General features: G+C 36.1%; 1 protein-coding gene across 10 annotated transcripts in view; it reads right to left on the bottom strand.

The window, feature by feature from the left end:
• SLCO1C1 (solute carrier organic anion transporter family member 1C1) overlaps positions 1-12,076 on the bottom strand; it is a 58,643-nt gene that overhangs the window by 31,442 nt on the left and 15,125 nt on the right. For all 10 annotated transcript variants that reach the window (XR_010343072.1, XR_010343071.1, XR_001106665.2 and 7 more), the window contains 5 exons: positions 11,578-11,702; positions 8,212-8,358; positions 6,298-6,396; positions 2,252-2,494; positions 1,067-1,231 (listed from right to left, as the gene is read on the bottom strand). Coding sequence is in view for 2 of the 10 variants with exons in the window: in XM_064377774.1 (XP_064233844.1) it covers positions 1,067-1,231; positions 2,252-2,494; positions 6,298-6,396; positions 8,212-8,358; positions 11,578-11,702 (779 nt within the window). In the remaining 8 variants the exon portion in view is untranslated. The remainder of the gene's footprint in view (positions 1-1,066; positions 1,232-2,251; positions 2,495-6,297; positions 6,397-8,211; positions 8,359-11,577; positions 11,703-12,076) is intronic.

The following is a 12,076-nucleotide window of genomic DNA, read 5'->3' as shown; positions in this document are numbered from 1 at the left end:
AATATACACATAAAAATAAAAAGTCTGCCTTAAACTTTAGATCCTCATCTATTCATGTTAAAATCAGTGTAAAGCATTGATTAACATGCATATGGTGTTGGGGAAAAAAGCCACAAAATATTTCTTTAGGTCAGCCAATAAGTAATAAAATTAATTTGAACCAATTGATGTTAAAAATATTCAGTGATGTAACCTTAACATCAAGAATTTTGGAGAAAAATATTTTAAACTAAGAGTCAGTTATATTAGCACCTGCTATGTGCCCATTACTCAAGATTACCGTGGAAAACTTATATCTCTTAAAATACATTTGGCTGGTTTTTTCTCCCTCCAAGTCTCTTTCAGAGGTTGAAATATAAAGTAATTTTGAAAGTACCAAAAGGAAATGATTTTATACCACTGGAGTCTCTCATCATAAAGGAATATGCCCCAAGAAACAAAATATTTTATGCCTTGAAACAGTAACATTAAATGACATCTTCAAGGACTAAAGATACGAATCTAGATTTTTTAATTATCTATGAACTTCCAGGGTGGTGTTCACATATTTGTAAGATCTGGTTTATCTTCTTTTATTTCTTCATACTTTTCTTTTTTATTATTGACTGTGTTGCTGTGCTAGAAACACAACCCTTTGAACTAACTCAGTTGCCAGGAGTCAGAAAAGTTTTTTTGACTCTGCAAAAATACAAGTTTTGTTTTGTGTGAGTATCTTTTAGCCTGCCTCGTTGTCCACTTTATATAATCTTAGAAACTGTTCATGTAAAATGGACACTGTTTTGAGGTTTTAGCTGTACTTAGAAGACAAATATCCAGTATTATTAACTAACTCCTCATAAAATGCATGTTTGATCTGTATGATATCACTTCGAGAGCTACTTGCTCTCTGGGTTACTTATCCACAGATGTGAATAATTCTTAGTACAAAATTCTTGCTACTTTTTGAGTTCATCTAAAATGTCATAAATTACCTAAATCTTGGAACAATCTTCTCTAAGATTCCTGGGTTAACCAGATACGTCTAAGAGAGTCCCTCTGAGAAAGCAGGAAAGGCAGATGAGCATACCGATCACGAAGTTGGCTTTGGAGGATGACTGCCCATACTGCTGCTCAATGTACTTTGGTTTGTACGTCACCATGCCGAACAGAGAGTTGAACTGGACAGTGCTTGTACATAAATATAGGAAGTACACTGGATTTCCAAAGAGATTCTTCAGTGATGGAAGAAAATCTATACAACAAAAATAACATAGAGTAATTAAAGTTGGTGTCATGCATGGCAGAAGCAGTGCTGTGTCAGCAGGACTTACAGGGCTGGGGCCCATTGTCATGGAGTCTGGGAGTAGTCACAGTGTGGCGTACACACACACACTTTGTATAGTAAGCCACTGGCATGCATCAAGCCTGCGATCTGGCCACCTTCAAATCCAGACATAGGCACCCATTTCTACAGACGTGCAGTATACATTATATTAAAGGTAAAAGTTGGACAAGAATAGATTCCTCTAGCTGATATGGGCAAAAGACAAAAAGGATGAGCATGCTCCCTCACCCACCGTCTCAGAGCCACAGGCAGGAGATAAAGACCTTCACTTTTCTTGTCTCTATTCCTCAAACTTAACTTGTGGTCAAAGGGAAAGAAATATGAGCGTTATCTCCATTTAACATATGAACATAAGTGTTAGAAATGAGCGTTGGTCTTCTCCCTTTTTTCTATTATGTAGTCTACCGATTAGACGTGAAGAATTTCTATAAATGTAAATATTTCTTGAGGGGACAAAAAGGGGGACCAATATCATGAGTGGCTGTTCATTTCCACAAAGGGGATTCATTAGAACACTGACTTTTTGCCTACAGAACACTTACTCCTTCGATCATTGGTGAGAGACATGCACTGATACACATCTCTCAAATGAATAGACCTTATCTGTTGAAAGGCCACCAACCCCGAAGATTTAGCCTTTTATTTTCTGTATACACAGAGTACACGAAGCAGCAATCCTGGGTAGAGACAGCTGTAGGATCTAAACTGACGGGGTGTGAAAGGATGGAGACATCAGCAGGAAAGGCTGTGAAGCCTTTGGTAGCGTGCTGCAATCAGTTGTTCAGTAATAAGGCTGACATCAATTTCCATTTTTGCTTCTGATACGGTTTCTCAATTTTTTTAATACATGAAGGGATATAATTTATGAAACTCCTAATGTCCCAACAGGAAAAATAAAAATGTTTCAAAATCAAGAATTTGACTTACCTCTTGCCATTTCCATTATTTTTGCATTTTCTCCCTGGGGTGTTTGGTAGTCTGTGTGATCATCTATAATAAACTTGGATTTCTCAGAAGGATCAGAATCCTCTCTACTTAGGGGTCTTGGTAAACTCTTTGGCAAATACCAGAAAGGCACAGCTGCAAGAAGACTTAGGATTCCGGCTATTAGATAGCCAAGCCACCAGGCTCCTACCCATTGGGAATCTTTTGGGGTAATTGTTACGTGATCTGAAAGACAGAGGTGATGGCTAAGTAATACAAACAGCAAAGCTAATACGTTAAAATAATCTACTTAAAAATATATTCTTGCAATAGCTCTATAACATCATGAAAATACCTAGTAATTCATCATTTTTTTTTTTTTTTTTGAGCTGGATATTATCACAGGCATACCTTAGAGATTTTGCAGGTTCAGCTCCAGACCACCACAATGAAGTGAATTTCACAAGAAAGAGAGTCACATGAATGTTTTTGTTACCCAGGGCATACAAAAGTTATGTTTAACTACACTGTAGTCTATTAAGTGTGTAATAGCATTATGTCTGAAAAATGTAAATACCTTAAGTTAAAAAATGTTATTGCTAAAAAATGCTAATGATCACCTGAGCCTTCAGTGAATAGTGATCTTTTTGCTGATTTAGGATCTCATATCAATGTTGATGGCTACTTACTAATCAGGGTGGTGGTTGTTGGAGGTTGAGATGACTGGCAATATATGATCATAAAAAAAACGTGATGAAGTCTGCCACATAGATCAACTCTTTCCTTCATGAAAGTTTTCTCTGTAGTATGCAATGCTATTCGATAGCATTTTGCCCACAATAAAACTTCTTTCAAAACTGGAATCAATCCTCTGAAACTCTGCCACTGCTTTATCAACTAAGTTTATGTAATTTACTAAATCTTTTGTTGTCATTTTAGTAATGTTCACAGCATCTTCATCAGGAGTAGATTCCGTCTCAAGAAATCATTCATTCACTTTGCTCATCTACAAGAAGCAACTCATCCATACAAGCTTTGTCGTGAGATGTGCAGCAATTCAGTCACATCTTCAAGCTTCATTTCTAATTATAGTTGTCTTGCTATTTCTACCATATGTGCACTTACTTTCTCCACTGAAAACACCACAAAGTCATCCAGGAGGGTTGAAATAAACTTCTTTCAAACTCTTGCTAATGTGGATTTTGACCTCCTCCCATGAATTACAGATGCTCTTAATGTCATCTAAAATGGTCAATCCTTTCCAGATGGTTTTAAATTTAGTTTGTCCAGATTCATTAGAAATCATTATTGATTGTAGCTCTAGCTTTATGAAATACGTTTCTTAAATAATAAGACTTGAAAGTCAAAATCACTCCTTGATTCATGGGGTATAAAATGGATGGTATGTTAGCAGGCATGAACACACCTCTTTGTACATCTCCATCAAAGCTCTTGAGTGACTAGGTGCATTGTCAATGAGCAGTCATATTTTGAAAGGAATCTTTTTTTTCTGAGCATTAGGTCTCAACATTGGGCTTCAAATATTTAGTAAACCATGCTACAAAAAGATGTGCTGTCATTCAGCACATCTTTATTGTTCTATTTATAGAGCACAGGAAGAGTCTATTTGTAGGAATTTCAGAATGGTAAATGAGCATTGGCTTCAACTTAAAGTCACCAGCTGCCTTAACCCCTAACAGGAGAATCAGCCCGTCCTTTGAAGCTTTAAAGTCAGGATTGACTTCTCCTCTGTGGCTGTGAAAGTCCTAGATGGCATCTTCTTCCAATGGAAATCTGTTTCATCTACTAGGAAAATCGGTTGTTCGGCATAGCCACTTTTATTAATGATCCTAGTTAAATATTCTGGATAACTTGCTGCAGCTTCTCCACCAGCACTTGCCGCTTTGCTTTGTACTTTCGTGTTACAGAGACAGCTACTTTCCTAAAACCTTATAAACCTATTTCTGCCAGCTTCAAACTTTTTTTCTGCCATTGTCGGGTTACTAATTGGCCTAATTTCAGTATTATTGTGTCTCAGGAATAGGGAAGTCCGAAAAGAGAGGCAGGGGAATGGCCAGTCAGTGGAGCAGTCAGAACACATACAAGGTTTATTAATTCAATTGGCCATCTTATATGGGCACAATTGTGGTGCCCCAATACAATTACAATAGTAACATCAAATATCACATATCACAGATCTCCATAATTGGTATAATAATAATGTTTTAAAACTTGTGATATTAGGAGAATTACCAAAATGTTACACGAAGACACAAAGTGAACACATGCCTTTGGAAAAAATGGTACCTATACTCTTGCCCAACACAGAGTTGCCACAAATCTTAAGTTTAAAAAATATATAATATCTGTAAAATACAATAAAGTAAAGCACAATAAAACAATCTAGGTCTGTATTATCTTTGTTATTGAAGGAAAGAGTGCTTTTTGGAGCAAGATAATTTATTTTGTTCATTAGATTAAAAATATAGAGTCTAAATTCTGGAAGAGGCTTACGATTTTTAAATTGTGCTCTGAGGTTCTGCAGAGAGACCCTGCTAGGAGGAAGACAACATACGAGGGAGAATTTTTAAGGGTCAAAACCTCATGTGGTAGCTCCTGTATATCAGCACCACTATCATTTGATTTACATATTGAATGTCTGTGTGAGATTTTACTTGAAGAGTTATGCCCTGCACCCTCCAGTCCAAACCTCATGGAAAACTCTCATTATGATAGTAAATTTGAGACTCATTCAAATCAGCAGAATATTTTTTATTAAGCAGAGGTTAATAATATTTCAGAGCTATTCTAGATACGAAGCAAGATTTATAAAGCAAAATTTTAGTATCTTATTCATCATGAAAACTTTGTTTTTGACATAATCTCTCATTTGACTAAAAAGTAAATATTGACAGTTTTTTTTGAATTAAACCAAGTGGGTGTTGTTTTCTTCCTGTGTAAGAATTTATAAACATTTATTATATTCTACCATAACACTGTGAGAACAAAATAAACACATGTCCCTTGACAAGTAGGCTCAACTGCCACTGCATTATACTGGGTAAAATGCTTTTCTAGTTTATCACTGCATGTTAATTGCTTCCCCTTAACAATTTTCCTCTGTACTGCTCATCACATCTATATTTTCTTGTCTTTAAAATCCATGAGTGGATTTTAAACTTCATGAAGTCAAGGAACTCAACTGATTTGTTCAGAGCTGTAGAATAGGACCTGGCATAAAGTAAATGCAAAATAATTGGACAGGAACTAATGAATGAATAAATAACATTTTCGAAGCTTGCCTTGTAGTTTATTTGATTTAAATGCAAGAATTTTGCTTTCTGTTTTAACAGGCAGACTTCAAAATGCAATTCCACGTTTGTTTTTTAAATGAAACTTGTTTAGTTTGTAACTGATCTCTTGGAATTCTTTAAAAAAAATGTACCGACAAATGCCATCTATTTCTAGAAGGTGTGTCTCACAGAGATAGAAACAAATTAATAGCTATGAAAAGATCAGTGTCCTCTCTACCATTTATTTCCTACACAAGCAATATCCCAGAAGGAAAGCCAGTCTTGCTCGATAATATGCTATATTATACCTACACCTAAAAATGACTTGTAGAGTAACAAAAAGGAAGGGCTGTTTGGATGCCAGTAGACGTTTAAACCTTGGTCTTTCTATCAAGTCCCCAAATGCATTATCAACTGATGTAACTGTAATAAATGTTGACACACCTGAAGCCAACAAGAGCCAACAAGTAGCTACAGTTTTCAGTCTTAACTATGCTGGAATGCATTTAAACTGACAAATTATAGTGAAAAAGGATACATCTTAGTAACAAACCATTGGTCATCCAGTTTCATTCATTAAGGTTTTTCATATTCCATTTATTAATATGCATGATCAGATTAAAATTTTCATTTTATGAAAGATTACTACTCTGTCACTTTATAAAAAGGCAATTTGATAATTTCCACACTGTTCTCATTAAAAATGTTACAGTAACTTAAATAAATGAATAAATAAATAAAAAAAAACTCCCTTACCTAGGTTTACAAAGCCAATATCAACATATAGTTTGGCACATAATGAGCCTAACAGGAAACCAAAGATTGGTCCTATAATTGCAACCGTCTGCACACACCCTGCACCAAGGAAAGAAAAGGGGAAAAAGCTGTCATTTCTTTACTTTGATAAATTAGTAAAATTTTAAACAAGAAATGTGAGATCCAGTTAGCAGCCCAAAATGTTTTAACTCATTTTTATGTGTTTAGTTAATTTTAAAACCACATTGAATCAGGAAATAAGTCCTTCACTGCTTTGGGAGAAGCAGCAACACATTTAAGGCATTAATTATGTCTTAGCAAGAAAATAACATTAATACTCTGAGGAAGTTAATTTTCCAAAATGGAGCAAACCGTATTTCCTAGGATTAGATTGCCCATTGACAAAAATTGGAATTGTATTAATTTTGATAGTTTGTCAAAAATGTTTTACGGTCAGTTAAGCATAAGACTTGTCTTGACATTCATATGGATTTCTTCCACCTTAGTAAATAAGTGCATCCATTCATTCCGAGGTTCTGTGGGATCACTAGTGAGAACAGGGCCTATGCAGATCCCCAGATGCAGTTGGCAAAGGTGCTAGGTTTTAGAGCAGGAAAAGTGCTCTCTGGGATCCTCTTGACCATTCAGGTCAACCTTCACAGGAAGGTGGAACAGATGGCCTAAAGAGCACCATTTCTAGTAACCAGAAAGGTAGTTCTTCCTTCCAAATATCTCCAATCTGTCTTTCATTTCACCACAAGGCTTAAAACACAGGTGTTCATGGGAGATTAAGTTAATTGGAAGAATAAACAGCAGTTACCAGATACTTTTTGGAATACAGGGAAAAGAGAACAAGTTCTGAGCTCCTAGAGAAGAAGGGGACACTTATGCACCTGTATGCTTCTCCTGACTGTGACCTTTCCTCCAGTCTCCAGAGTTATTTCCTAGTACAGCTGATGAAATGTTTGTGGTAGTTCCAGTTCCTGATTTATACTGGAGTTTTCTGTTAGAGTAAGAGTTGTGATCTTACCTATAGCCTATTTGGGTGTAACCAGTACCCTCTGGAGTCCTGCAGAGCATAGTCAAGGCAAGATTATACAGTGGACCCCTCAAGATTATACTCTAGCACCCCTCAATGAATTTAAATCTTGCCTCTCTGTCCCTGAAGGTGAGGCCTTTGAAAGATCAGAATTTCAAGAAATGGAGACTGATGTGTGTCAGCACCACAGGAAAGGGTAAAATAACAATTAAAAAAGGAGAGACTGACGTGTTACTTACTACCTTAACATCAGGACATGAGAGGAAACCAATAAATGCTGTTTAGATGCATCTTACCTTAGGAGTTTGCCTTTGCTATATTTTTTTGGTATTTGAGATTTTAGCTGCTGGTCTACTTCCTAGAATGTGTTCCAGAGATGAGGTAACCTCAGGCCTCACTTCTATTTTTTTATACTTTTCTTTACCCATTTTTACCTGCTTTTGAGATCTCAAGATTTTTTTGTTTCCTATCCCTCATAGTGTTAATTAATCAGGGCTTATAAAATGGAAAGCAGTTTCTAAAGCTCAAGAAACAAACTTTTAAATAAACTAAAATGCCTAAATGCTTTAGCAGTATAGGTAACCCACTAAAAAGAACCTATGAAGTCTGAAGCCTGTGAAGTTACTTTTACAAGATCAAATGTCATTGCAGTTATTTTCTTTTAATCTGAGGTTTCTTTTCTAATGCAATAGATCCCTCTAACTGTGGTGTCATCATCATCCAAATCTTAAGTGCGCTCTTCAGAAATGTGTGAGCTAGAGGAGTTGGATATGAAGTATAAAAAGCTTCCACATTTAATTTAACATAGAATAGAATTCAGAAATCTAGACACCCTGCTTCCCAAAAAGATGAGTGAAGCAATATTCCAATATTACCAATATAGAAAGCTGCATTGTCTTCACTGGCGAAATCATCCAGGTAGGCAATGCCCAGAGGCTGAATGGGAGTTTCTCCTATTCCACGAAGAAGATTTCCCAGGAAAACATAAATCCACATGGAAGAGCTAGTGTCAACTTCACATTCTTGAAAAAAAGGCAAACGAGGATTGAAAATAGATCACTATAAACGTATTTATTCTGTATTTCTACAATGTATCTTAAACAAACTAGAATGTAGAAGTTTGTGCAATAGTCATAATTTAATGGGAGTTTGGTCAAGTTTGAAAAACATTTTATATCTTCAACCTTTTAGGCAGAGTAAATCCCTGAGAGACTTCACCAGGAAACTCTATTCCTTCTTGTTCCTGGTGCCTTCACTTTTTTTTTTCCTCTCTTCTTTTTATTTCATTCCTGCCCTGAGCTATTTGAGTTTCCACACTGCAATGACACTCAATATCTATCTGTGGCAAAACAGAAAATTTTAAACAAAGTCTTTCTCACCTTTAGTTCTATTTTTCAGCAGAAATCATAAGTAATCTTATTGTTGACCCAGTTTTATCTTAAATTCAAATTTTTATACAGTTAATATTCCAACATTGGGCAGTATTACCTACATTTATATTTGTTTGTTAGTGAATAACCATTTTTTAAGACTCTGGAAACAAATTTACATAAAAATTATAAATCCCTATACTTTAGCAGTATAGTTATTCCAACAAAAAGATACCTTTTGACAGCAATTTTAGAGTAAAATTCAAGGATAACAGTTTTTAAATGCTTTCATAAAATTTGTGTCTTAATATGATCATGTGCAGTAGGATAATTACCCTCATGTCTTAAATGAAATATAGCTTTGAAGGTTTAGGTGCTTTAATAAAATTGATAATGTTAACAACCTCCAATAATCATCGCTGCTGAATGTTCTTGCTCTGCCATGTGCTGAACTAAGTGGTTTGCAGGCATTTTTTAATTGAATTCGCCTATGAGGAAGGAGTTATTTTCACTTGTTAATAATGCTTAAGTAATTTTGATTGTGAAAAATAGATTATGTGAAGAATCAAGGTGAATACCTTTGAGCAAGTGAATCAAACTGCATAACAGTGAAGACTACTTTGCACTCATTTGGATTCTATCTGACTCTGCCTCTTTTAGAAAAGTTCAAGTGACCATGGAATTTTTGTTTTTCTCTGAATTTCTGTTCTGCTTCCAAAAATATAATGTGAATTCCTTTTCTAAAAATTAACTCTAATGTACATTCTAGCCCTAGCAATTGTGTAATTCTCAGAAGCTTGTTGGTAGGAGAGTCCTATAGTAGAGGAGTGTAGATACCTTAGGACGGTGCTTTTTAATACAGTAACCATAAGCCACATGTGGCTATTAAAATTGAAATTACATAAAATTAAAATTCAGTTTTTCTGTCACACTAGCTATACTTCAAATACCCAATAGTCGCATGCAGCTAAAGGCTACTGTATTGGACAGCAAAGATATAAGACATTCTCATCATCACACAAAGCTCTGCTCTAGATGTCATAGGGGAGATGAGAATTGTATGTGGAGCACTTTTGAGAAGATCCTTATCATTAGCTTAAGGGTGAGCCTTGTGTCCATTATGTCTAAGAAAACAAACTTTAAGGGAGGAGGACCTCACTTGAAGAAAAGAAAATAATTGAGTTGTGAGTCGTTCTCTATATCTGCCTGCTAACTTGTCCCTTTATTAAAAACAGTTTAATTACTGACTCTAAGCCCTGTGTTTAACCTTTCACCTTTTAACATTACTGGATTAAATATTTCCTAACTTGTTGTACTGTCTTTATATCATGTCTCTTGCAAAACAAAACATCTTCCCTTCCGTCAGCTCCCAGCTTCCTTATGTGAACCTAAATCATATTTATTATCCATCATATTTTTACATAAACAAGGCTGCCGTTCTTGCCCTGTGATTGGAATGCATCCTCCTGAACACATCTATTACCTCCTTTCACATTCTCCTCTTTGTCTAGAATATGTTCCTTCTTTGATACAGCAGGATAGGGTAAACTTTTTACATTTCTGTGCTCTCACCTTCCTTCCCCTCTCACATTTCCATATGTTTTTAATCCTTTGGCCCCTCCCTTCTTTCAAACATCCAGTGTTCATTGCCCAGAAGAAAAGGCATCTCAACAGAAAGTACTAATGAGAATATTAGGGGAGTGTAAAGGTCTTGTGGAATAGATAAGAGATTTGGACGAATAGCAGGTATATATTAATTTTTAAACGGCTTCCATTCTGCCTGTATACAATGTGATTCTTCAGGTAAGGAGTAGGGGGTGAAGTTGGGAGGTGGCAGAGAAGGAGTGTGGAGCATATTGATGCGAAGGGAAGCAGAAGGAAGAAGAGGGGATTTGCTCTCCCTGCCTGTACTGAGTCCTAGAGACACCGTAAACACCTGTGGATAAATTCGTGGCTACTCTAAGTAAGGAAAATCTGTTACCTTGGCCAGGTGAAGCCCAGGCAGGAGGCAAGACTCTACTTCAGTCTAGTTCAGCATTCCTGCCTTTGGTTTACAGGACTTCCAGTGTCTTCAGTGATATAGAAAACAGCATTCCCATGTTCCCAAGGGTATCTCAGACAAAGCATTGCTGTGCTGTATGCATCAGCCATCTAGAACACTAGACACTTTGACAAAATCTGCATCCTAGCTCAGGTGAAAAATAGAATTATTTCCATGTGTCTAAGATGGCCACTTCTGTACTAGAGAGAGCTGCTGTGAAAGAAAAATATGAACATGGACCTAAGATAGCCCCATGGTGACAAGTATAACCAAACATTGTGACCACAGGGATTTTAGATATCTAAGCTGGCAGGGAAATGAGAACATCAAGAGCTCCCACCACAGCTGCCTATTTTGCTCTTATATAAGCTCCCTAGAATGTAAACAACCCCTGGGGACAAAAAGGGAGGTTAGGGACAAAGTGAGATTACATTTTTGCCATTCCGATGAAAAGTAGATGAACATAGAAATTATATTGACTTATGGGAAAAATTCTTTCATATCTGAGCAATGGATTCAGATTTGTATGTGCTGAACTAGTTCCACCCTGCTTTCAAGACCCGCTTGTTTAGAAGCATTGAAGATTTTCCCAGGCACTATTAATTAATGCTCCTTTTTTCCATAAGATTTGATCATCTGGTATATTTTCTAAGGATTTCATCATTTACTGCTTCATAATCTAGGAATTTTTATGGCACTGTGATATCTCAGTTTAAGTAGTAAAGCTTTTGGGAGCAAAAATCATAGACATTTTTGTCCACCCTAAAGCAAATGAAAGTCTTTTTTTTTAAAAAGCTTGCTTAAAAGTCAAGTCAAAGAAATGATCTTACCGTTACTTATTTTGGATTTTGATTTTTCCATAACTGAGACTGGTAATTGACTGCTTGACTCTAGGAGACACGGAGAGATGCTGAGAGTAGAATTGGAGGAAGGAGAATACCTCTCATATTTGTACCTGTATAAGAAGAATGCTTTCTTCATGATAGACTCATTAACATCATACTAAAAATATTATGTGTATACTACACGAATCATTAGGGTGCCTGGTTGAGCTTGCAACTGTCTCTGAGTCTGATTCACCAAAGCAAACTATCATTTAACAGCAGATTTTGCTGAAGAGATAGGCAGAAGATCCTGCTCATAGATTACGCCAAGCTTGTCCTACCCATGGTCTGTGGGCTGCATGCAGCCCAAGATGGCTTTGAATGCAGCCCGATACAAATTCATAAACTTTTTTAAAAAATATGAAATTTTTTTGTAATATTTTTAGCTCATCAACTATTGTTAGTATAGTTTATGTGTGGCCCAAAATAATTCTTCTTCTTCCAG

This window comes from Aotus nancymaae, unplaced genomic scaffold, assembly GCF_030222135.1.
Source record: "Aotus nancymaae isolate 86718 unplaced genomic scaffold, 86718_ANA_hifiasm-v0.15.2.pri h1tg000016l, whole genome shotgun sequence".
Lineage (NCBI taxonomy): Eukaryota > Metazoa > Chordata > Mammalia > Primates > Aotidae > Aotus > Aotus nancymaae.
Note: the sequence above shows the minus strand (reverse complement) of the source record. Positions and strands in the feature narration are given on the sequence as shown.